Below are 27,068 nucleotides of genomic sequence, written 5' to 3'. Positions count from 1 at the left end.
TAGGCTAATTTCTGTCTGTGTAATTTTGGATCTGTCTTCCCCTCTCTATGGGTCATACCTTAACATTTAAATATTTTCAGCATTACAGTGCAAAGAAAACAGCAGTGCCACGTTTCAATAAATGATGTCTCAGAGATAACATGGTTGATCATAATTTATTTTTATGCTAAAATGTACAGCATTTCAAGTGACTAAGTGATAACTCATAAATACATGACTTGTCATTTTGTTCTATTTGTACACATAGCCAGGTTCACTCTTCCCAATCTCATACTAGCCACTGTACAAGTATAAACCCTACAAAAAGAGCAATATAAACATGACACAAATACAAGTTGCTTTTTTTTTTTTACATGCAATTTGTTAGCTTAGTTTGGTCTATTCACAGGCTCTACACCACATTTATGTAAAATATAAATCCAACATTTTATAAAGATAGAAAACAAATCTACAGATGGAATGAAAAATGTAAAATTTCCAAGACATTTTTGCAAAATATTAACTTTGGACTAAATTAGTTTATCATAATCATTTCATCTTAAATTTATTTATCTTTTTTTCCCCACAGACCTAAGCTTTGAAACATTTTTGATATTTAATCGGGTATAAACACTGTGATATGCTTTCTTTAATGACATATCAGTTTGCATTATACAACAGAAAGCTGCCGTGAGGAAATTTTGTTACAAAAGAGTTTCAGAATATTACATACATGTCGATAAAACCTCTCAAACAGAACAAAAAAGTAAAGTTTTTACAGTATCCGCATTAACAAAATAGAATTTCATTTCTTTCCTGGTACATGGAAAAACTAGTGAGGGCCTGGTTTCTTTAAAATGGCCTGCTAGTAAGCACAACACTTAAACAGTATTACTGAATGCACTGTCACTAACAGACTCTGCAACATGCTAATGGTCACTTTACAAAATAAGTACAATAATTTAAATATACAAAGGCATGGGTAATAGCACACACAGACCCTCAGCACTGTTAGACAGGTTTACTGAAAAGGCTCTTGGGTTTTGATTGCTCTTCCTGTAGCAGGCACATTACATGGCTTCTTTAGAGGCTGCTACAAAAAGACTGTCCCAAAGATGACGTCACAGCCCTCTGTGGTTCTAAACCACAGGCTGCTGCAACAAACCAATCATTCAGGATATTAACACACTATTAATCCCATCTTCATTTCAATGATGTAAGGCTTCCCAAAGTCAAGGAAAATAATTATTTGCATTCCTGCCAAGTGCTGGTTTAAGTAACTCATTTAACGGGTTAAAAAGTACAAAAAGACAAGTTGAAGGGTCCTAACTGCCAGAGTTCATGAACTCTTGGGCTTCGGGCTATCGTCTCATAAAGGGCCCTTTGAGAGGCTGCTTGGACATGCCCGTGTTAATGTATCCATGGTGACCAGCTGGAGTATACATCATGTTGCCATGTGGTGGAGCCTGCATGGGCTGCTGGGGGTATGGCTGAGTTCCCATCATGCCCATCTGCATAGAGTACTGTGGCGACTGGTTCATATAGGCATGGTTGCCGTGGTATCCACTGTTCATCATGGGCTGGCTCATGCGGTAGCCGTTCATGGCGTTAAGGGCTGGCATATTCATGGAGTTGACGTTGTAAGCCGGTGCAGGCATGATGTTGACGCCCATATTCATGCGTGGCATTGCCAGGGTCCTAGCAGGTGCCTGCATGGAGACAGACTGCGGGGCAGCATGCCCGTACATCTGCTGCTGATGGTGGTGGGACAGTGGGGAGGATTTGGGGCGAATAGCCATGTGTCCTTTGGAGGCCATCTGTGTCTGGATTCTCTGTGAGGATGGGATGCCCATGTTGGGCGATGCCATGTTACGCTGAAGCATCATGGGCGGGGGAGGGGTAGGAGGTATAGGGGTCTGAACCTGGGAACCTCCAGGGACACCATGAGGAGACTGTGACAGGGATACCAAGCCAGGGTTAGAGAGCTGGGAGGACAGAGAGGCACTGTTTGCGTAGGAGGTGATGGGATGTGCTGTGGAGTGATTGAAAGGAAGCGGATGATCCATGAGTGTGTTGGTGAGCTGTTGAAGCTTGGCCAGGCTGTAGTGGCTGCCAGCATACTCGCCCTGGTTCATCCTCTCATACAGCGCCAGGTTGGGGTTGGCAGGCTCCGGGATGTCGGCCAGCTGCATTGGAGAGGAGTAGTTGCTGGTGATGCCACACTGGGAGAGATGCTGTTGGGAGTGCAGACTGTGTTGACTGTGTGGGTCATGTCTGGGGTGTTGAGGATGCTGACTAGACTGACTGTGTGGATTGTGTTGACTGTTTGAATGATGCTGACTGTGCTGAATGTGTGGGTTGTGTTGACTGTGTAGATTATGTTGACTGTGCTGGCTGTGTAGACTGTGTTGGCTAGGGTGACTGTGATGACTATGAGGATTATGTTGACTATGCTGATTATGCTGATTGTGTTGGTTGTGCTGACTGTGCTGGCCATGAGGATTGTGTTGTCCATGTTGATTGTGTTGCCCGTGTTGATTGCGTTGATTGTGTTGGCTATGCTGATTGTGTGGAGTGTGTTGATTGTGCTGGCTGGACTGTTGGTGCTGGGATCGCTGGCTGTGTTGGCCATGTTGACTATTGCTTGGAGGCCTCTCCACTACACAGCCCTGGGGAGATTTCACACCACAGCTCTGTGGAGAACTCAGGCTGTTGGGTTGGATCAGCCCTCCCATCTGCTGAGATACAACACAGCTACTCTGGGTCAGTCCACTGGAAGGAATACCACTGTAGGGGCAGCTGTTCTGGGAGGAGGCAACAACACAGATGCTGCCACCCATAGCTGAGTCATAGCTACTCGGATTCTCATAGTTTTCTGTGGTGCTCTCAATGCTTCCAAGGTCACTGAAGCCACTGTCCACCACCTGTTGGGAGTGATCTGAAACTGAAGGCACATCCATCATTGGACTGGTCTCCAGGTTCTGCAGAGAAGGCACAGAGATGCCACCCTGCTCAGGGCTGATCTGCGTGTAACCGGTCTCCAAAGCTGAGACAGCTGGGCTGTTGACGGAACGCACTGACTGGCTGGGATGTGAGTGGACCGATGACAGAGGGCTGCTGTGGTCTGACTGTGGAAAGTCATCCAGAGGAGCCACCTGCGGGCTCTGGTCCACCTGAGTGTAGGTCTGCAGGTTACGGCAAGCCTCCTGTGTCTCCACACAGTCCTGATATGATGACTCATGCTCGGTTTCTTGAGTGAGAGATTGGACGGCCTGGGCAGTCTCCATATCAATCTCCGAGCACACAGCATGGTCACCCTTTTGGTCTGGATGGAGAGGCTGCACTTGCTTTCCCGTTTGGCTGTCCAGCTGGTTCTCCTCCTCCTCTTCTCCCTCAGAGTCGACAGGAGGCTCAGTCTCTGCGGTTGCTTGTTGGTCCTCAAGGACATTTTTGGGTGAAGAACCTATGGTACAGGGTGCATCTGAATCTCTTGGGCTTGGCTTTGGGCTACCACTCTCATGGACCCCTAAAAAAGCCTCTGTGCTGGTAGGAGGATCCTTCAAGGGTTCTGGGACTGGCCTGTCCTTTTCAGACTCAGTGGAATCATTGTGACTGTCTCTTTCATCATCAGCATCTTGGTCTTCCACATGTGCAACCCGTCTTTCTTCCTCCTCATCCTCATCGTCCTCTTCCTCATGCTGCTCATTTGTTGGTCTTGTTTGTGACAGCTCTTCACTCTTCAGATCTTCACATTCCTGTTGGTTGTGGCTGATATGGTCTGGGATTTCCTGTTTTCCTGTCAGACAAGGTGAACTCTCTAAAGGACCTTGTTTAGGTGAAGGCAATTCCCCTGGACTGCTTGGTTCTGAGCGAGGCTTGTCCTGGTCTGTCTCAGTAGAACCTATGTCCATGCCCAGGTTGCTTGCCTCTTCAGTAATGGCTGACGTGTTCTCTGGATCATCTTCTGGCTCTTCAGCAAGGATGAGGTGGTCGGCCTCCATAGGTGTCTCAGGTGGGGTGTAGAGGTTCAGTTTGAAACCTATCTTTCGCTCCTTTTTCAGCCTCCATTTAGGCGGACCCCTTTTGACACCTTTGGGCCATCCTTTCTTGCGCTTAACTGTGCGTGGGTTCCCACTATTCTTATTGACATCAGTGCCTACAAGTGAGAAAAATCACAGCAATAAATCGCTTCATTTCTTTTAAATTACATACTTAATTGATAGTCTGTTAAATCTATGTGGGTCAAATATATCTTTACTTATTGAGAACACAATGGCTGTAAAATAGAGAGAAGGATAATTTACCTTGAGTCTGTTTTTTCTGACTGTCATCACTCCCTTCAGCTTTTCTAAGTCGTGGCCTTCCTCTGTGCCTTTTGACTGCTTCCCTGACTGGTGAATCTTCCTCTTCTTTTAATTCAGCCTTTCCGCCAGAATGTTCCAGAAGAGGCATGGGACGCTCATCCTCAGAGTTCTCAAAGGGTTCACTGAGGACCTCTGTGGTTTCAGAAATGGTTTCTGTGGTAACACTGCTATTAATCCTTTTCCGGCTTCGACCCCTCTTCCGTGACAGGGCTATGGGTTTCTGAGGAGCAATAGAAAAGAATGTTTAGTACTTGAGTAACACAAAACATAAACACTGCAAGCAAGCAGCATATTTCCTTAGTTAATAATGAAAGATTACAAGAAAAGAGGGATTTCTGGGTTCAGTACATGGTCTCATTATGAAGTCTTAAACAACAGTTTGGAAAAAAAGCATCAGTATGTAAACCACAATGCTTGAGCAACACTTTCCCCCTAAGGAGTACAGCCTGCTTTTTGAAACCCACAAATGAGCCGTGAAGTTCGACTCAAACCACAAGCCATTCTGGATAAACCCTCAAAACATACTCCAGCAGTCTGTCAAAATGGAAAAACTCCCCTGCTCATTTTGAGGGGCAACACACAATAGACTTTAAAGCAGATTTCACAATGTATGCTAAAAAAACTTCAGCAGATCCAAAAGTACTTAAACATTTTGCTACAAGTTAAAGTGGCGTCACTGTATCATTTCCGGCACAAGGGGGCAGTGTTGCCACATATGGGGTAATGACATACAAGTACTCCGAGAGGGAAAAAAGACTTGCATTGTACTCAGTTAGGTCTACCAGCAGAGAGGAACATCGTAGTGTACGTTTTTTTTTTTAATTTACAGATCAAGGAAGGCTTACAGGAGTTGTTTTTTTTTCCATTCTGTGAATCAGCCAGAACACAGATGCAGCTACAGCTTTGCTAAGGACACAGTTCAACTCAAAGTGTGACCTTTTTATCACATGACAAAAGAAGGGAATAATAGATTCCAATGCTTAAGTGTACTGAAGACCAGTTCAAATATGCATTCAATTTTTATTTTGGATGTACTGATTTAAGTTTGGCTTGGTGCTTTGAAACTTAGAGGAGGTATGTAGTTACAGGGCCAAAAAAACCCTGCCAGCAAAACAAAAAATTTTTTTCTGTTGTTTATTGTTTATAAGCAAGGGAAACAAGGGATAACCGCAGCATTCTAGTCTCCAAGGCAAACCAAACAAGGCAGCCCCCATAACCTCATAAAGTGCTACAAAAGGGTAAGCAAAATATGTACGGCTAAAATAAAGCACTGGGTCAATAACACAGTCCAATTCAACTGAATCCTTGAATGTACCACGGTGCAGTTCTTTAAATCATGACACTGTGTAAACTGGCAATTCTTTAATCATCATCGGCCACGTGGGCAGTTTTTTTTTTTTTTTTTTAAATTTGGAAAGGCACAGAACAAACCTCTGGCCTATCACACCTGACTGAGCTTAACGTGGTCCATGACTAGTCAGAACAGCATATATAAGGTCAGAACAGCAATGTGAAGTGAGTCTCCAGACTTAAACTGTCAATGAGTAAGGCAATTAATTGTGTCTATACATATGCTGCTCTTGAAAGTAAAGCCTTACTGAGTTCATGCAAGTGTCGATTTACCAGTTTTCCATTTCACACCCACCTATAACAGCTTAGCCTTGGAACCAGCTTAGGATGTGAACCTCGCTTCTCTGTACCAACACTAACCACTTCAACAAAAGACTCAAAAGACCCAAGTCTGCTAATCAACAGGTTAGAAAATACCAAAACAAAACAAACAAAAACATAATCGCCACCAGAAGGGGTTGTCAGTGCTGCCTAGCTGCTATTATTTAGGCAGCCACCAGGACTGGGGAACGTAACAAGTGCCAACACCACTTAACTAGCCAGCTTAAGTGAACATTGAAATTCCTAATATATTCAGAGAACTCAATGAACTACAGTTCAACATTATCAAAGAATGAAAAACACACGTTTTAGGGAAGAGAACATTAAAAAAAAAAAAAAAATCCTTCATCAGCTGACAATTCATTCAATAGCATATGCTGACTGCAGTACAAGACTGAGAAACTCACCTTTCTTTTCACACTGAGCATAGACTGGGTCTTGGTGAGGAGGGGCGGTGAACTCTTGTAATCTTCCTCATCATCTTCCTCGCTCTCTTCCTCTGAGTTTTCAAGGCTTTCTCCAGAGCCCGACTGTCCATCTGAAGATCGAAACAGGTTCTTTTGATAGACCTTGGTGGGTGGCTGCCTGCTGCTGTGACTTGTGGAAATCTCTCTTTCCTCTTTCTCCCAACAACTGGCCTGCTCGGTCAGACGCTTGGCCTGCAGATCAAGAGAGAAGACAAATTACATTTCACGACTGCAGCCGCGCCGTGTGTTCCTGGTCAAACTTCATGGAAAAATTGCAGCTTTAGATAACTAGTCTGACAAGAGTTCAACTAAAGGTTATCTTTCTTGGGAGATTTCACTCATGTAGATGTTTTGTTGTTGTTGTTGTTATTGACAAAGGTTTCATGCTTAGAAATCTTGGAAAGTTTGAGCATGGAATATTTAGCAGCAAATCCGTAGCAAACTTGACAATGTGGAATTCCTCTAGAGTCTAGTCTTAAGAGATAGTGCACATGTCGCAGACCATTAGTGAACAGAAATTAGAGAACAGAAATGCCCTGGAAAGACGTAAAAATATTCATTCATAAGTAACTTGTAGGCAAATGCAGGAGTGAAATGGGAGTGCTCTGGTATAGGATGTTGCCCTCATTTTGACTGCTTTACTGTCCATAAAAGTGGACAACTGTTGGAACATTTTACTCAACCACCAGGGCTCACATTTTAATAGCTATCAACACAGCATTAAACATCTGCTATTACAAGGTACACTTCAATTACAGTCTGGCTAATCAAGATTTTATGGTGCTCGTCAGGTACTGGAGTGATTTTCCATCTACTAATTAACCTGTTTCACCTTTAATTCACCAAGGAAGTCTCCCTGCGAACTGAACCTCGCCAAAAAGACTGTGTATTTCCAAACATAACTCAGGGTTAGTTTCCAAAACAGTAAAGGTGATATACATACATCCATCTCAACCTCGCATTCCTCCTCAGAAAGAATAGCGTTGACAGCCACCATGGGTGACCACCGCAAGACGTCTGGGTCCACTTCAATCTCCCGGGGTCTGGCTTTGAGTTTTTCCATGTGTCTCTGGATTAGCCCTTTTCTCCTTATTATAACAAACCTAAAGGCAAAGGGCAAAGGAAAGTTTACAATCAACACTAAAATCATTACAAGGAAACTGTGCCCAACAGCTCTACAAAAGACTGATCAATTATCGGTTATTACTGTAAAGCTGTGTGCTCTAGAAAAACTTTACTCTGTTATCCAGTCACAGCTGAGTTTACAGATGTGTTTGTGCGAGAGCAAACTCATCTGATATTACTGTTCAATACAAGCATTCTATTACATAGTGTTCATTAACCGTTTATATATTCGTAGATTCATTATAATGGAAGGAGAAAATGTTTTCTTCATCTTGATTTTGGTGAAGGGGATAGGGAAGGGGATGTTTCAGAGGCTAAGCTGCCAAGGAAAAACCAGGACACACATACAGCACTAATGATGAAAACAGCCAGCGGTTGTTCTGACCTGCCATTGCGCCTGTCAATCATGTGGAGCTGCTGGAGAGTGGCAGTGATGTCGTGCGGGCACATCCCCGTAGCCCTGCTGATGCCTTTAATGCTGATGTGTTTATCCGGGTGCTTATGGAGGTATTCCAGAATGACACTTTTCCAATATGCCAGATAGGATAAGCGACCCAGATCTGACAGGGGTTTCTCTGGGGAGCCGGCCTGCCCTTCTTGCCTGGAGAGGAGGTAACCTGAAAAGCAATTGCGCATCAGGACAAAGTGTAAAAAGGTGTTTTAATAATGCCACCAAGGACTGTTTTTGTTCTTCTCTATTAAATTACGTGTTGACTAGAAACCTCCTGATCTGAACAAGGGGACTAACTCAAGAACCATTATATCGATGTTCTACTTTCACCTTCATGGAATAAAGAGCTTTTTTTATTATTATTATTATTCCTTCACTTCTGTGAGACGCTATGATATGAGCTGGAAAGGGTAAATGGAAAGTGTGACGGCGAAGCAAAAAAAAAAAAAAGAAGAAGAAGAAAAAAAAAGAAGCGGGCAGAGTTGCAAAACAAATAGAGAGAGGCAGCTGGATAGCAATGCCCATGAGGGCCCGGTGCTTTAAAGAAAATGAACAGCAGTCAGTGTGAGTCTGCAGAAAAAAGGGAGCTCTATCAGTAATTAGACTTTTAACAGTCCCTGTCAAGGGTCATCAATCGGTGACTGAGCCTACAATTAATTAAATGTCTTTTAATGTGTACAACCAAGAGCAGCTAAATGGACTCATCTAAACCACCAAACACTGAATTCATTACACATTATTTTCACATAATTAGAGCACTATCAGAGGCATGGGGAAAAAAACTGGTTGCCTCATGGAACAGTGGAGAGAAGGCAGAATCATTAATTTGAGACTGCTAAGATTCACTTACCCATGAATGGAGATATTACATAACATTACAACACACACACACACAGACACACACGCACGCACAAAATGACCATTCCCCTGTGCCTTAGGAAAATAATCCACTTTTCTCTAATGTATAATATCATTATCATGGTAATATTAAAGATGTAGTGATTTTTTTCCCTGAGAGCATTCACGGGAAAAACATGCACTAATAGCTTGTTTTGCTGTATTATTTAACTTGTCGAGAAGCCTTCTTTTTTTTCCCTTCTAACCCCTATACCCCACCCCACCCTACCGCTTTTTTTTTTCTCTAGATCATTCAATAACACATTCAAGGCATTCAACAATCAACCTTTAGAGCTTCTCAGCACACCCTTAATGGCCTGAGCCTCCCTGACAGAGTGTTCTTCTTATACAATCAAATAACACAGAGTAATTTAATCCTGACACTGCTTAGCCAATGCTGCACCTTTCCCCACTAAAGGTTGTTTCACAAGCTCAGTTTAATCTCCCGCCCTTAATCCCTCTCTTTGTTATCAGAGCAATCTCAATATCTGGGCTGCTCTTGCCTTCCTCAGCGCACGGCGCTGCGAGAGACGACACATCAAATGCTTCATTACGACTCTCCAGACAAGACACACTGGGCTCTTCAGATCTCGTTGGCGGCATCAAACGAGAAGCTTTGAGTTAACAAAAGGCCCGGGACCAACGCAATTTGCCTCCTAAACACAGGCACAGGAGAGCGAGGGGGCTGTGGCTTTCAGTCAGAGCAATGAAAACGTCTATTAACAAATGTTCTGAAAACTGCCTCTCGGACAGACTCATCAGAAACATTATACGTTTGGGAGTCACAAAATTCTGCATGACACAAGCTTACAGTAAACGGATTCAGACTTCATGATGCATGAAGCTCACCCAAATAGAAATAAGTTTTAAAGGCAATTTAAATTAAAAAACACAAAAATGTGAGCTGAAATGTACATTTGAACCGGATGAGTGTGCATGTATTTTTTTTTAACCACTCGTGGGAAAAAAGCCAAAACAAAAACACAACAACAAAAAAAACCAACCAAACAAATGAACAAAGACAAGAAAAAGTCCTGGTGCGTTGTAACACACAAGTAAGCACATTACATCTGGAGTCTGCATTCATTAGAGCAACTTACTGAAATCGATAAGGAACCTCCCGAACCCTTGTCTCTGGTACTGAGGCAAGATCATTATGCAGGAGACATTGTACTTCTGCTGGCAAAGCTTTTCCTGCAGGAAGGAGAAACAGATCAAGAGTGTCAAAGCTTTGCTGAAGCTGGCAATTTACCGCACCTGCCACTGTCCTTGTGTAAGTGTCTCTCTCTTTCTCTCTCTCACACACACATAGCAGTGGAAAAATAAAATAATGTAGTGATCATATAGATGTAAATTTATGACATATACTAATTCACGTCTGCAACAGAAATGTGTATAAGGATATAGTAGAAAGCTCTTCAGGGCAGTCACCTATTTAGAAATAAATAATAAATAAATAAATCTATCAAACTCAACCATCTTTTTTGTGTTGTTTTCCATACCTTTGAGAAATATCCTACGAGATGACATCCCTTCTTGTCATTTTTAGTCAGTATGTAGAAGAGAAAAGGCTCTACATCATAATAAAGTGTCTTGTGATCCAGGAAGAGCTTGGCCAATAGGCAGAGGTTTTGGCAAAATATTTTGCTAACATTTCCATCAACCTGTTCGAAAAAAGAAAATACAAATACACACACAAAGTTTATAAAAAAAAATCATTTCAAATCAACAAGCAAAAGTCTTGACGGGTTAAAAATAGATAAAAAAACACCTTCATTTCTATTATATGAAATTTCTGACCACAAAAGACCTGATAAAGATTTGTGTCATGGTAAAATTCAAAGAGGTGACATTTGTTTTTCTTTTCCTATGCATGTACATTTCTACCATGATAATGAGGCCAAAGAAGATGGTTATTCACAGTTAAGTGTCAAGAGGGCCAAAAGCTGCACTGACCTCAAAAACAGAGAGGTCACCCTTCCTGTAGATCTCATTGGCTGGAGGATGGAACCAACCGCACTTCTCCATGTGTCTCTGAAGGATGCTCTTACTCCTCATGTATTTCAGACAGAACTCACAAAGGTAAAGCTTACGCAACCTGTAATGCAACAAACACACACACACACACACACACACACACACACACACACACACACACACTTTACCACACAAAGATATTTTGCACCTTTTTTTTTTTTTTAAACATAAGGGTCTGCTGAAGGCCAGCACACTGAAGAAGTATCATGCAGGGCGTAGACAAAAGATTGAGAGAGTACTGGCTGACATGAAAAAGAAAGAAAAAAGAAAACACAGAGAAACAGAAAGTACATGGAGAACATTCTTTAAAATGTTATTAAGGACGGTTTCATACAGAGAAGCATCAAAGCATTTCTGTGCCTTGCTGAAATGGAATAAACAGAAATCCTTGAAGCCTTCAAAGACAAAAATAATAGCTTCTTTCACACCTCATGTCTTATGTAACTGACTAACATGGGCAGAACACTCTGTTCCCCATCACTAAATGTCAACATCTTGACATAACTGACAACTGACAGTATATGGTCAAGGAAGAAAAAAAAATAAAGGAATCTTACTTTGAATATTCCGGCGGGTAAGGTGAAGAATACCAAGTCTGGATCTCGTACTTTCCAAACTCGATGACAGCCGGAGATCGTCCGGAATCTGCGCTCTGACTGCTTCCAGTTCTCTACATATTTCACGAATCAATAAAACCCATTAGCCCATTTCTACCATGATCCATGAACATACACGCGCAGATTAAGATATCCAACGATGCTCAAAAGGCATTAATAAAAAATAATGAAAAAAAAAAAAAAAAATACAAAGAAACAGCAAACAGGAACCTTCTGTCAGGCATATGCTTGTGGCTGGTGGAGGCTTTTTTTCTCCCAACCCTACTTACGCACAGGTCTGCACAGGAGTAGTTTTTATATGCAATAACTCTTATTGTAAAGTAATGTATACATTATATATCCATTATAATGGAACAAAAGGCAGGCTGACGAGCATTAATAACAAGGTGGAGGAGGTGGGGAAGGAGTGGAGATAAACTGAAGAGGGTTTTTTTTTGCCGACCTGTGTGGCCTGCTCCTGAACATGTTGAAACATCCCCAGATCCTCATCTGTCACATGCTCTTTCGAAACCGCCACTGAGCTGAACAACTGAGTCTCCTGCTTCGCCTCCGAGCCCCACTGTCGGCCTGTTTCATACACACACACACACACACACACACACACACACACACAATGTTTGAAACACAAGAAACTGGTCTAACATACATATCCAGCCCAATATGATCCTCTTTACCTTCACTCTAACTAGACTCCCACAGTTCTTCTGTAAGAGGCTCCACATGTGAGTGTGATGGACACATTTTCAAACCTTACATTTAAACTTATATTAAATTAAATTGGCCAATGTATTTGAATTAAAGTATGTACTCAATCAAAACCTATGTAGATCTAATGATTTGTGATAGGACAAACTGACAGAGAAGACTGAATCCCACACAATAGACCAAAAAAAAAAAGTTTTTGGGGTGGGGGGGCAGTGCAGAATTTTGAAATTGAAAGCCATCAGAGAGTGTCCTCAGAGAAAGTAGGAGAAAAACAAACAAACAAAAACAAAAGATAAAACAAAGGAGAGTTTTCAACAAGTCCTGATGTTATCTTTTTTCCCCCTCAACTTCCATCATCACTGATAATCTTATCTGTCTTTGGCCCGTTTGCTGTAGCCCACTAATATCAAAAACAACAAGTCCATTTAAGCACACAGCAGTAAAGGGAAGCCCTGCGCAACTACTTTACAAGCACCATCAAATGGCTAATCAGGCTTTGGAGTGAAAGGTGATTACACTTTATTCTAACATTTATTGATTAACGATGACAGTTTGAATTTGATAGGATACTGGCAAAGAAAGGAAGCTGAAATGGAGGGGGTGGGGGAAGGGGCCAGGGAATGACTGGATGCTGCAGAGTTTGTGAGATGATATGGGGGGGGGGGGGGGTGTTGGCACAAAGGGGGCAACATGAAGAGTGACTTGTGCATGCATGACGGGAAAGCGCATAACAGGAAATGAAAGCAACTGCTGTCCACAGCCACTACCAGAAAATGCAAAAAGACAGTCAAAAAAAAGGAAACCTAAAGAAAAAAAAGATGGTAGTGGATTAGTTGAGACTCTAGCTACATGTTAAAAAAAGCAAGAAATGTTTCTTTCTTTATTATCTCAAAAGAAAAGTTTGCTAGAACACAAGATTGCGAAGTGAGAAGCTTGGGTGAAGATTTCGTTTTCTATAAACTAGGAGACGCAGATTTTCTGTTGGCGCTTCTAGCCTTTGCTTACCATGGTCTCTCTGAGGCTTAATTCCTCCATCTGTCAAGCTGCCCTTTTCTGGCACTGGGGCACCTTTTTGGGGGGTGACTTTATATCTTAACCTGCCGAGCAGCCTGTGCCTTTTCAAGAAGGGGTTTCGTCTGAAATGACCTACTGTCTTAAAGGGCCGTCCCCTCGGAGTGCCCCATCCGCCGGCCGTTAGGGAGCTGCCCAAAAGCCTACCCTTAATTTGTTTCTTGTTTCCATGGTGCTGGGGGGGGCTGGACATGCAAGGCGGGTCCTGCTTACGATGTTGTTTGCGTTTAGGTGGAGCATAGCATGGGAATCCCTTTTTCCGCGACTGGCCCTGGGTGGCGTAAATGTGGGAGAGTCCGTCAAACAGGCCCTTAAGTTGGTTGTTACTCGACAGACTACCCACTGAGGGCCCACTAGACTGGCTGGACGAGCTTTGGGGCGAGTTTGCCGAGGTGGAGCCTGCAGAATTTTGCAACGTGGGGCTTAGTCTGGCTAAAGCTGAGGCAGGATCAGGCCTGGCAGAAGAGGACATTAAACTGTGGGCGATATCTGAAGCTGCCTTTCTAGTCTGACAGCCGGGGAGCAGCTTCTGACGGCCTCTTTTCCTTGGATAACCTTGTTTTTGGGGGCCTACTTGGTCACCTCGTGACCTCCGCCCAACAGGCGAGGGCGTAAAAAATTTGGACAGCCCGTCGATGAGGCCTTTGATTTTCCTGCTAACAGGGTGCGGAGCTAGGGTGGAGGTGAGGGTGAAAGTAGGGGGGGTGGAGGGAGTGGTAGTGGTGGAGGGAGTGAACCGAGTGGCATCGCCCATCCAACAGAGGTCTGCCCTAGCCAATCGGCTTCTGGCGTCCATCACAGATGCAGCATGGGCAGATGAGGGTGTGGTAGAGACGTTAATCTTTTGACTCCTACCAGGTGACCCCCTTCCAGCCAGAGCAATCATAGAGCCGTCTCCACTGGTTACAGACCTACAAGAACAAACAACGAAAAAGAAACAAACAAAAACAAACAACAACAACAAAAAAAAAAAACATGTAATGTTTCACTTGGGGAAAAAAAAGTACTGAGTGAAGATAAGAAAGTATTTATCAGACTAACTCTTACCTTTACTTAGACCAATAATTTATCAAAATTGTAAAGCTCACAAATAAAGACATATGGCAGGTGAAATTACTACTTAACAACTGACAATGGCATTAGATTGAGCTGTGTGTTAATTATTACTCATCTGCTGATGACTTATTTTCAACATTTAAGTACTCTTGGGCTGACTAATAGCCCAGAGAGAGAATGAATTGCAGACTGGGGGTGAAACGTACATTCGTTGTTTGAGAATGTTGCGTGGTCTGCCAATGGGTTTTGCATATCGTCGCTTGATCTGAACGGCTTTTTTGTGGAGCAGTTTCTTTCCCTTTTCCTTGGGTCTGCACACTTGGCACATCCACGTTCCTGGACAGCGTCCAAAAACACAGAACATCAGCTATCATCATCAGTTTGAAGGAACACACTTTCACTTTGAAACATCTCCTTTTAATGCACCCAAACTAACAGAGAAGCCTCTTACATGTCTCTACAATGGACTGCTCTAAACCCAGAAGGCTTTGGGTTGTACTGTCAGGTCTACTTGCTGTCTGCTGATGTACAATCGTCCGTGTGGTCGCCCACGGGTTTGTTACCTCTACAGTTTCACGGTCAGTCATAGGCTGTATGTGAACAGCACAAGCATAACTTTGAGCCCTCCACAGCTAACCTAATTTTCCATGGATGCTGAGATAATTAGATATGCACGCAATGTGATTAATAAGATGTGGCTTCCTCACTGTGCAGAGTGACAGATCCTGAGGGCACCGTGGAGAAACAGATACCTCCAAGCCTGTAACTGTACACTAAACTCATGGTTCAGTACGTTTTTGGCAAAATGAAAGAGGAATAGAATGGAAAGGGAAATGGAAAGTTGAAAAAAAAAAAAATTAAAAATGCAAATTTGCTGGGTGAGAGACTACTACTCTCTGTACTTAGCAAAACTGTTATCTGTCAGGACAATGTTCTGAGTCAAGTTACCGTTTATTGATCCCCACAGTACAATTTGTCCTGTGCATTTCACCCATCCTACCTAACCACTTAGCAACTATTTACGAGCACTGGCCAGCCACAGTCCAGCACCCAGGGACCAACCACAGTTCTCAGGCCAGTGCCTTGGTCGGAGGCAATGCCAGCAGAATCTGACGTCTACCATTCCTAACATACATGTCTTTGGCTGTGGAAGGAAACTGCAGGACCCAGAGAAAACAAAAGCAAATACAGGGTGAACATTCAAACTCAATGGAGAGAGAAGACCTAGAGTGAGATTCAAACCCTGAATCTCTTTCTTAAGAGGCAACAGTGCTAACCACCTCACCTTCATACTGTTCTGCTGATGATTTAATGTTTCAACAACATAAACTCTTGCCTGTTTTAAAGGCAATGAAAATGACTGAAATAACATGAAATATGAAAACTACATCTCGAATGGTGTGCATTTGTATGGCACTATAGTAATCCTTGCCCTAAAGAAAACTGCTTTCTTGGCAAAGTGGTGTCCTGACTCGTGAATTTGTGTACTGTTATGCCACTTTCACCCTCTGGTGAGGAAGCAATTGGAGAAAAGGAGAGCAGGTCTCGGGGGTTGACCTTACCTTTGGGCATTCTGGAGAGTGGAGGGTCACAGCACTCCATGTGGAATCCCCGATCACATGAGTCACAGAACAGCATGTCGTCCTTAAAAAAAACAAAAACAAAACGAACCCCCCCCCCCAAGACTGTAAGTCTCTTCTCTCCGTCTGTTTTGAACTCCGCTCTGAGAGAGCATGACTAACTGCCTCTGGCTGAATGGAGTGAAAGGCTCTTTTCACTATCAGAGTCCTGCGAGGTCACAGTGTCAAAGATGAACGTGACTAAATACAACCTCTAAGAGTTTACACTCATTCTCACGGCTGCTACGCTTTCCTCCACAGGAAGGCCATTTAAAAACTACAACTCAGAGCAATGAGAATCTCTTTGAATATAATGTGTGCGTGAATTAGATATACCTCCAAAATCATCATCAGTGGAGTGAGAAAATCAAGACTGGTAATATAAAAAAAAAATACAGTAAAATAAAAAAAAGAAACATTGGACAGAACCATTTAGTGGATGTGGGCCAGTTGTGCTAAATGAGATGTGTACTCACCGCATTTTTGCCCTGTATTCTACAGGAGCTACACGTTTTGCATTCGATGCATTGCCACCTCAACGCCTTCACGTTCGCAGTCAACTCTGGGGAGAACTTCAAGCATGATGGATGACCTTGAAGGCAATCAAATGCAAGGCATGACCTCATGTCATTCTAACACGCATTCCTAGGCAAACAGCCACATCTCAGCTGACCCTAACCCTTTAACGAACCCAAAAAAACAATAAAAAAAACCAAAAACAAACAAACAAACAAAAAATATCCCTAACACATTGCACCGTAAAGCAGGCCCCCATAGTCCAACCCCATAAGCAGCTAATTAAAGCTAATTTGATCTTAATGAGGCAGAAACAGTAGCAACACTCGGTCTAATGGAAGTCGATGCGTGAAAGTCATGTAAAAGCTTGGTCTCTCTGGTTTCTCAGCCTCTCCCCTTCATCGCTGTAAGGCAGCTGTTTTACAGAGGGAGCACAATGTGTGTACACGACAACGGTTAATGAAAACCACCTCACCGCTACTTAGTCAAATTCAAGGCAATAAAAAATGTCACAACGAGGACAATCCCCCATGACATTTAAAATAATTGTTCCGCACAAATGACTCCTTAGGATAGGTAATTTTATGAGGTGGGGGGTGTGTGTGTGTGTGTGTGTGGGGGGGGGGGGGGGTAATTTGGCGCTGAACAAAAGGAGAGTAAAAGAAAATGCCAGCGGTCTGCTTAAACCAAATGGTCGATCGCCTCACCTCTGTCTCATCACAGCACATAAAGACAGCGCCTAGACTGATGAACAGTGACCTTCACTGTCTCCACGGTTACAGTCTCAATTAGAGAGCTACTGAAACGCCATCAGCTTACTATAGGTTCCAAACACCTTAAGCAATCAAATGCCCTTCAATGTAGAGCAATATTCATTGCAAACAGATGAGAAAAAAAACCCAAAACCCACAAATCATACATGTAAGAAAAACAAAACAGCATGTTGTGTCAACACCTGAAGATCAGATTTCTCTGATGGGACTGCAAACAAAAACAAACAAAAAGTCAAAACAAAGTAAATGAGGCTGGTTAATGAGACTGAGACATGGGCGAAAAACACTGTTCTGTACATTTGAATGGAGAGGAGACAGCAGATGTGACGACAGTTAAAGTGGAGACGGGGAAAAGAGCAGGCTTACCACTGCTCCCACAGTCCGCACAGGACAGTAAGTCCTCTGGCCTCTTGTCCCGATTGGACTCCTTGGTTCCCAAACAGAAACTGCATATTGGGATTGGGTCAGCACAAGGCTGTGAAAAAAAAAACCAGAGCAACATGAGACAGAGGGAAAAAAAGTGTAACCAGTAAAGAATGTCAGAACATAGTTTTGATAAAACAGGCTTCTAGAACTTCTAGAAAGAGCTGCTGCTTTGAGCTAAAAGGCCCTATGGAGGACAGTTTTTAAAGGTCCTGCCTACATGTTGTGGCTTATGTAAATGTGGTGAGTCAAACCTCACTTCCTTCAGAGAGAGAAAAACTATTCCCTTAAACTGACTTTCATAAGCACTACCTGGACAAGGAGACCTGAATGTCTCTCAAAACAGGCTGCAGGCCTCAGGTTCCTTTGCCAGAGTGGAAAACGAGCAGAGAGAGCCAAAATAACGATTAGTTAAAAAACCTGTGTTTATAAGACTCTAGCGATAAAAAGGCAACAGGACAGAGCATAATGCTGGATGAGTGCACCAGTAAAAAAGTCCAAATGAACACCACTCTAAACCCTGATAACAGAAAAACAGTTCTGTTTCTGCTGGAAGACCGCAAGGACATCAACAAATTCTGAGTTACTGGCTCTAATGCTATTAAAACCCTACCCAGGAGCCTCAAAAGATCTGCCAAACATGTAATCCAATCACTTTAATTCATGTTTGTTTGAGATGAGTAGCTGCCTTAAACAGACAAGGTCTCATGTCAGGCCATCATTTCTCTACAGATGATCCTTAATGCCTGAAAACACTGAGGAGGTAAGCAGACTTTTAACTCACGATCTCTCTTGTTAATACAAAAATTAAAAAAAAAAAAAAAGCTGTAAAACAGAGGTCAATATTATGATATAGATGCGGAAGAGACAAGCTGAAGCTGCTTAGCGAGTGTGTTTCATCAGACGACGGTTAAGCTGTAATTCAGTCTTTGTGCAGTCAGTGCCCTTGGCTGATGGTGTCAATCGACTGACTGAGCTTTGGACTGTTCTCTAATACACTGCTGATCCATGACCATTCCATTTTCACACCTGTCAATATCAGCGTAGGAAGCAGCTCAGGAACGTGGTAACCAGCACTTCACACACACTTCACAAAGTGCTTCGCCGCTCAACAAGGTGTTAGAGTCCAAAACAACAGCAAAGCAACACACCCAACCCAGTATCAAGATCCTGAAACCACAGCGAAGTAACAAACCAGACCCAAAACCAGCGTCAGAACCCAAAACCATGGCAATGGAGCTAACCCACTTAACCAAGTGTCAGAGCCCAAAACCAAACCAGAGCAAAGAGGCCAACTTAACCAAGTTCCAGAACCCAAATCCAAGGCAACAAAGTCTATCTAACTCGGCATCAAAACCCAAAACACAAGGCAATATGAGGGTTTAAAACACCTCAATCCCGACGTCTTTCCCCCTAAAATAGGACCAGATTAAGCCGTCAAAAGGGGTGTAAACACTGGGGAGCAGACTTTTCTCAAGACATACAGAATGCCTAGTGAAAAAAGAAAAAGAAAAAAAAAAACAAACACAAAAACAAAAAACCCTCTGTAAAAGCATGCTGGTGTGCCCTTAGACTTAACGACTGCTCCGAGGCATCGTGAAACACGCTCTTTAAGGTTGGAGAGATGGTGCTCCTTTGATCCGGGTTGTAATGGGTGAGTCCTGCGTCTTACCAAACACCACTCAGGTCACTTCATGTCAACAGAGCTGGATGCATTCAACAGCCTAGCATTCTTCTTCTTCTTGACGCTGATGTGAGCTAATCAGTGTTCAATCAATCGCAAGCCAATCCTTTTGTTTTTTCTCCCTAAGATGTTTGTTGTCTTGCCATTTAAATGCTAACCCTTACCATACATCCAAACATGCTTAATCACAGCAAATGTGCAACGTTGGAAATGGAAACCAGTCCTGTTATTTGATTTGAATCAGAAGATTAAGAGTTTTGAGATGCTTTAAGACAGTTCCATCCTCCAAAAAATACTACACTTTCATCATAATCACATGCTTCTGCTGTTACCCCTCTCATAACCCAGAGTTTACATAGGAAATCTGGTTGTACTCATGTTTACATTCATTAGCACATGCTCGGCTGCACACTTATGGAGGGTTTTTTTTTTTTTTAAACCAATCTAGATGTGAGATGTGTTTCTGAACTGCTTCTTAAGAAAAAAAAAAGCTCCGTAGCTGTGACAACCATTTGAAAGATTCGTAGTTTTCTACGGCTTGTAAAACTCTTTGAGGTGTGAAGTAAACATAAAGTCATATCTGTTTGCAGACATCCGTGAGCCGAGAATGTTTGCACAGCGTTGACTTGACAACCACGGCAGGAAAGGCACCGCACGAGAATGTGGACAATGTGTCTTTATCTGTGATGTGCCTCTCTCTCTCTCTCTCTCTCTCTCTCTCTCTCTAAAAGGTCATATGAAAAGCACTTTCAGAGGCACCCAGATAATCAGCTCTGGTGGCCAAGGGTGACTTTGCCAGATCAAATCAAAAGAACATTAAGGTGAACTCAGCTCTTCTGAGGGGACCAGTGGGGGGGCTTATGGTCGGTGGTCTACATGTTGCCGTGGTGACACTAAATGGTCTGGTTGTTTACAAGGTGAGCTAGTATTCCAATAAGCAACCACTGTCAGATGCAATTAGCAAAACACAATAGCTTTTGGGGGAATAACTTTCTCTCGGTTTCTCAGGGATAAATCATATGAGAAAAACAAAGAGGTGTACCTAAGGCATGACAGTATTCAGTTTTTAATTCATTGCATTAGGTTTTGAGTGTAAGAAGTACTTGAACTCTGCAGGAGTTTTTCTTTCCTGACCACAGAATTAAAACATTCGATATAAACAAGCTGTCCTCTATCTGACTAGAGGTGGGTAAGAAAAATGTTCACGTAGGCCAAGCTGAGGAAATGCAGAGGTGTCTCTGTTAAGGAATCGAGACCAAACAACGGAAAAAAGTGCGGATAGAAACATGCAGTCAAATATTAAGGCCTTAACTTTTCAAGTCTGAGACATACAAACACACACGCGCACACACATATAATGAAGATAACTCACTTCTGTCTGGAACTTTGCAAATAAATAAGGATTAGGTGTGTTTCAGCAATACCACATTTGTTTACTGACAGACCAAGTTTAGTAAACCACAGACCAAGGAAAAAAAAAAAAGAGACGGTCAAGACAAGAGCATTACATAATGTACTTAGTGACAGCTCTGTCAATACACTTACTCAGGCTTTGCCAGAAGAGTTCAGTATGGTACAGAAACAATACCACATACATCCATTTTAAAGGATGGCATTGGACTGGGGGGCGGGGGGCAAAAACAAAAAACAAAACATTCTCCCAGTGACAGTATGTCTGTGTGCCTTTTTTAGCTGATGTGAGGTCCTAAGGTCCTACCCAAAGGGAAGAGAGAGGCCCTTTTTGGCTAAGAAAAACAACCCCCACCAGCCTGAATGCAGCTTGGATTGTTATATGGAAAAGTTGATGCCCATTCAAAAACGTTTATAGCAACTGAGCTACCGTATCTTTGACTGACCGACAAGCAACTTCAGATTGCATATGAAATAAAACAAAATACAACAAACACACTGCACTAGTACTGCACTACTGACCCTACCGTGCTGGCTACATCTGGTTAGCATCTACTGCTAACTCTCCCTCAGATTGCTTTCAAATATACAGGCCTATTTCTCAGGTCTCTGGAGGAATTTGGGATGTACATGGAAAGCAGGGTGCCTGTATCCTGTTCACAAGGAGGAATCTGGGATGTGGGGTTTTCTAAACTTGCAGTGTAAAACAGAACCATTATCAGTTCTAAAACAGCCCTGTACGGTTCATCAAATGGAACACCTAAACCTATTTTTCTATCTTCCCTAGGAGATCAGCAACAAAGACTTTGAAATGCACAAGGTGTGTTGTTCATGAATTGGTATCACTGAGAAAACAGTGTTCATCTCACAAGGCAGACTCTTGGCAGCTTTTCAGTTCAGCAAACAGACAGCATCAAGACTGCAGCTCTACAGTCATCCCTCAGTTTTCGGGTTGCCTTCACCGAGTCAAACGTGGTTATTCTAGCGCTTTTTACCCATGGACAGTTTCCACGTTACAATTCACAGAGGGTACCGGTTTGGCACCATCATTCATCAATCAGGCAGGGCGAGCCTTCTTTTCACACGGTAAAGTAACCAAAATCAATTTATCATTATAAAACCACTCCAGCAGCTCAAAACCCGTCAAAAACGACCTAGCAAATAAGAACTGATGGGGAAAGAGTGAGTGCGATTGAGCAATGCAGACACAGCTGATATTCAAGACAGCCCACAGTATGACAGCTGACAGACCTAAAATCCATATCTGTTCATTTGTAGCAAACAAACACTTATGGAAAAATAAGATAAACAATTAACCAACAAAACCTCCGTTTAATTAACTGTGCTGAGTCCTGTAATGGGACCAAAACAGTGTCGCTGATAAATGAAAAGATCAGGGCTTTAAACAAACAAGAGGCAGTGTCACTTTCTCTGTATTTGCCAAAAAACCCCAAAAAAACCCTTCCCAAAAACAAAGCGTATAGGCTAAACAGTTGTCAAACTCTGGCTCCCATATCACAGTATCTTTCGAATGTTTGTGAAGACGTCATGGCAACCATAATTCAGTCTGTTGGCAGAGCCTTGTGTGGCAGTGAAGCTGATGAGGTCATCTGTGAGTCAGAGAGAAGAGGGCTGGAGTGTCTGCGTATCGAGGCTGGGTTTTCTCGCTTTTTTCTTTCTTTCTTTCTTTGTTTTTTTATTTATTTCTTTGAGCCAGAGAGGATAGGCTGGCAAAGCCTGCGCTCCGGTGAAGACAAAGGTGTTGCATAACAACGCTGGTGTCATTGCCTGCCAGAGCTAGAAACTGCAGCTCAAAGCCGTAAGCCTTCAGCTCTCAACCTTCTCAAGAATCCACATGTTGTTTCTCTATCTAAACCCAGTGCTGCTGTGGCTACATAAAGCGAAAGCCAGCATCTCTGAGAGTGCAATGTTAAAGGACCCCTGTAATAATGGCTGTAAAAAACATTTAACATTCATGACAAATATCTGAAAAACCATTACACCTCACATGTCTCTTTCTCATTTACACGGGAGTGGTCTGTTCCCGTTTAGCTATCTTGCATATTGCTCACTGTTACTACAGTTAGGTAGAGCAATATCTTCAAGGTTAGTGGTGACACCATAGAAGCAGCAGTGGGTTACACTGTCCAAGGCCCTGCAAGTTAGACATGGGGCCTCGTCATATGTGAACATCTTGAAAATTAAAACAATACTAGGCGTCTTCCTTTTGGAGGAGGACAAGATGGGTTAATGAGGTAAAGCCCAAAACAGTGTTTAATCTGAAATAAATAAAGACAACTGTGCGGGCTGACTCTGCTCTTGTGTGTGTTATTTTTAAAGTAAGAATGTAATCAACATTTTGGCACTAAGTGCCTTCATCAGGGATTTCTACATTCCAAAAAATGTAAACAAATCAAACGAGTAAGAGCACTTGAGCGTGTGGCCATTGTATGTTACAGAGCTAAAAAAAAAAAAAAAAAAAAGGCTGAACCCGCCATCTGAAGGACTGTCAACACACACACACACACACACACACACACACACAAAGAGTTTTAATTTCGAGTACAATGAGGGACAGAACCAGCAGAATTAGCAACATCAGCATACACCGATATAACATGTAAATATCAGCCAAAGTTCTAACATAGGGTCTTTTAAGTTCTCATAATCATTTTGTCTCACAAAACTGAACTATTACACTTAGCCAAGTTCAACCACAAACAGTCCACATTGCCTTGGTGCACTCATCTCCAAATGTTTTTTGGAAGCCTTTTTTCACTTGATGCCAGATTAAGGCTGTGTGCATGGGAAAGAGGCTTTAGGCTAAATATGAGTGCTCACTCACACCGAACTAGCTACACATTAAAATTATACAAAACAAACCAAAAAAACAGATTGAAAACCAATCCAATTAACGCATTAAAAAATTCTTTAGTCTTGAATCTAAAAGTAAAATCCAAAACTAAAAAACTACAAACTGCACGTGGACAGTGAAACTGAACCTTGTTGGGACTTCTGTCTGGCAATTTGTCTTCACCTGTCATCACAGTCACTATACCTGTTATCTCTACCTCCTTACAAACTCACAGCTTGAGGATGTTTCCCCAGTTCTTTATCAGTAACTATGATTGTGTCAGTAAGGGCAGATCAAGTCCAGCCCTGGAGGGTAAGACGTCCTGCTACTTCTTACCCACACTTCTTAATTGGTGGCTGATTTTTCCATGGTACACAGGTGCGTGTGCTCTTCGACCAATTGGATGCCAGGGTGGTTGGCCGATATTAAAAACCGCAGGATGTTCGCCCTCTGGGACTGTCACCCTCCCTGTGCCTCGGGAGCTCGACCATAACAAGCATACACGTGCTCAACTTCTTTTATCAAATTACAAGACACAACACTGGTGCTTGATCACTGTTGCCTCTAATTTCGGCTGAAGAAACACGCATGCTATAACGCTCCTAAAATAGTATGAGTACGAGCTGAAAAGATTTGATTTCACGTCGCTAAAGAGGGTGTCAAGTTTTATTGTAAACTCTAAAACTGATTTGTACCATGTCTCGAGCACAAACACCCTGTCTTTCAAAAGTATTTGAAGCTTATATACTTTGTGGTCACATTAAAATTTTGACAGGCAAAACTGCTTTATGCTCAGCACCAGGGAGAGAAAAAGCTATGCCAGCTACAGAACAATTTGAGAGTGAGTGTTCTCTTAACAACATAACAACATCAGCAGGGAGGCATGGCTCCAGTGGGACCTGGAGAGCTAATTTAACCTCAGCACAAGAATGAACATCTGTACAGAAGATTCTAGTACAAAGCCAATTACAGCCCACATTCATTTAGATTGAATTACATTTTTTTAACCAAACCAGCTTCATTCGATTGAAAAACAGAACCTGTGTCAAGCAAAGATGATTTTAAAATCAGCCAGATACTTAGGAAATAAAACACCTTGATTTTCAAAGCAGTGTGGGGCAAAGAAAAAAATCTCCAGTGATTGAGAACTAGTTCCTGTCACTCATCTGGAAAAAATACTGCTGCATTGTCTCCTGATTCAGTGAAAGGCTTCAAAAAGATGACTTTACTGCAGTTTAACAAGTCACTGACAGGAAAACGATATCTCACATTGACTGAGACACACTGTGATCTACTGAGATAAGAAATAAAATGCCCAGCTGACACCATCACAGCTCACAGCTTTGGCTGAAAGATTTCCACTGTAAAATGAGCTTGCGGAAGAAGAAAAGAAATATGTATATTAAAAAAAAACTTGTGTGTCATGAGAAGTCAGGACTAATCACAAACACTATTTAGACATGAGCAATACAAACAACGCATTATCCAGAAAGTTCCTGGAAAGTTAAAGATCAACCAGACCGCATGCCAACATCCTTGAGTAATAACATGATGTAAATTTGTCATGCAAAACTGCTGGTCCATCAAGCACAAACCTGGTCATTTTGACAATATAGAAAGGAGGAAAGCCAAATCAACACAGAACCCAGACCTCAACGGCTCAAACCACTAATTTAGCACATTACCACCAAAGTCAAGTTCTCACACGTATACCTTTCACTAACTGATGCAGTTATTCACATAACCGGGTTGGTCCCTAAAACAAGGGCAACCGATATAATCCCAATACATACAATTTAGTAATTTAAGAGCACACAAGCATGCAAGTTTAGTTGTTGCATCACCTGGTAACTGCTTGCAACTATCAAGTATGTGGGAGTCAAGGACCTGTCAGTTCTTGCATCCATAGCCTGTACTATGAATACAACTGCTTTACCCTCTCGCCATCACAACTCTCAGCTTAGAAAAGGAAAACAGCAGAGGGCCAGGAATGATGGAAGAACACTGTGCAACTTACACGAAGCATTAAACAAACAAACAAACAAACAAACAATGACGTACCAGGTCTCTCTCATGTGGAAGCAGTGTCATGGGCACAGAAGATACTGCTGAGGCTTTGAGGCTCAGTCCTCTGGCTATTCCTGTTTCAGAACCTCCACAATTCATCCTGTACCTTGGGCCATTCTTCAGCAGCCTCCCACAGTTCACAGCTCTCTTAGCTGCCAGCCGTAACCTCTGCTGAAAGGCAGAGTTACCCAGCACGTTGCCTAGGTCATCCTGGTTCCTTAGGAAACGCTCGATGTTCTTTAAAGAGGAGCCGTGTGGATCATCCAGGCCTTCTATGGCCCTCTTTAAGAGCTTATTCCAATCGACATGACGAAGATCGCTAGAACTCCCAACACATCCCTTTGAGGGCACCAAGGTGCTTTCATGTTTGATAGGCCCACTCCGTCCAGGGTTACCTGGATCTTTGTAAGATGCACTCCCTTTATTCGTAACCTGGAGAACCGAACCATCCTGGACACTTAATTCCAAATGCTCCAGAACAATGGCCTTGTCCAAACCATGTAATGTCGCAACAGCGTGACAAATTCTCTCTTCCGAGGGCCGCTGCTTTTGCCTTTTGATCTTCTGTATTGCCTCTAAAATCCATTCCGTATAGAGAGGGTTTGCAAGTTTCACCATGGCTGATCAATAGGACTCAGGCAAGACTGATCCATAAAGAATTCCGCCTTTCATGACATCTGAGCATCCGCATGCTGAAGTGACTTAATTAAAAAGTTTGGATGATTCTCAACATCAAGACATTCTTATAAATTCCTGTAGTTCTTGAAAATCCCAGAAATTCCTTGATCCAGAACACTCCTCAGTTAAACAAACAAAAAAAAAAAAAAAAAAAAAAGAGAGAGAGAGAGAACAAAACCCCCAAAAACCAAAAAAACACAACAACAAAGTGCAACTTCCTTAACAGTCTACTCCGTCTGTGTTCAGATCCAAACACCTGAGGGGAAAAAAAATATGAAAAACAGTAATACAAATATTAAACTTTCAAAGGAATTTTTCAAAATAGCACCTTACTAACACAGTCATGTTTTCCATGACTTCTCATACTTGCCTTAAGTAACAGTCTTCAACACTGTCCTTACTTCACCTCTGGAAAAAACTCTCAATCATGTTTGGAGGCTCCAAAGGACAGAAAACTAAAAATAAGACATGATATGTATCAAGGAAGGCATTTTTAAAACAATTCTCCCCCCCCCCCCCCCCACCCCTTCATTTTATAAAACCGTTTCCACACTCAGTTAGAAACGAGCTTAAGAGTAAGACAGATGGTGTGCACGAATGGAGC

The 27,068-nt window shown here is 42.5% G+C and overlaps 1 protein-coding gene across 2 annotated transcripts; it reads right to left on the bottom strand.

Moving 5' to 3' along the window:
* Positions 1–536: 536 nt before the first annotated feature.
* Positions 537–26,561, bottom strand: LOC115811554 (histone acetyltransferase KAT6B). Of its 2 annotated transcripts, XM_030773810.1 has the most exons (17): positions 25,781–26,561; positions 17,715–17,823; positions 16,536–16,651; positions 16,003–16,084; positions 14,647–14,776; positions 13,319–14,295; positions 12,051–12,175; positions 11,549–11,661; positions 10,911–11,052; positions 10,457–10,618; positions 10,055–10,148; positions 7,992–8,223; positions 7,425–7,584; positions 6,422–6,673; positions 4,284–4,563; positions 2,612–4,135; positions 537–2,215 (listed from the first exon to the last, which is right to left on the bottom strand). In XM_030773810.1, the coding sequence occupies exons 1-17, from the start codon at positions 26,402–26,404 to the stop codon at positions 1,341–1,343; spliced, it is 5,997 nt and encodes a 1,998-aa protein (XP_030629670.1). In that variant the 5' UTR covers positions 26,405–26,561; the 3' UTR covers positions 537–1,340. The 2 variants fall into 2 exon arrangements, with proteins under 2 accessions (XP_030629670.1, XP_030629669.1); XM_030773809.1 differs by having other exon boundaries at positions 537–4,135.
* Positions 26,562–27,068: the final 507 nt, after the last annotated feature.

The sequence above is a fragment of the Chanos chanos genome, chromosome 5 (assembly GCF_902362185.1).
Source record: "Chanos chanos chromosome 5, fChaCha1.1, whole genome shotgun sequence".
NCBI lineage: Eukaryota > Metazoa > Chordata > Actinopteri > Gonorynchiformes > Chanidae > Chanos > Chanos chanos.
The sequence above is the reverse complement of the archived record's forward strand: the minus strand, read 5'-3'. Positions and strand labels throughout refer to the sequence as shown.

Coding starts and splice junctions, on each gene's coding strand:
- LOC115811554 (XM_030773809.1), bottom strand. CDS start 26,404: ATGGTGAAACTTGCAAACCCTCTCTATACGGAATGGATTTTAGAGGCA. Junction 8,224..10,054: donor GAGGTTCCTTATCGATTTCA/GTAAGTTGCTCT, acceptor ATTGCTTTTCAG/GTTACCTCCTCTCCAGGCAA. Junction 6,674..7,424: donor AATGCGAGGTTGAGATGGAT/GTATGTATATCA, acceptor CTTGATCTGCAG/GCCAAGCGTCTGACCGAGCA.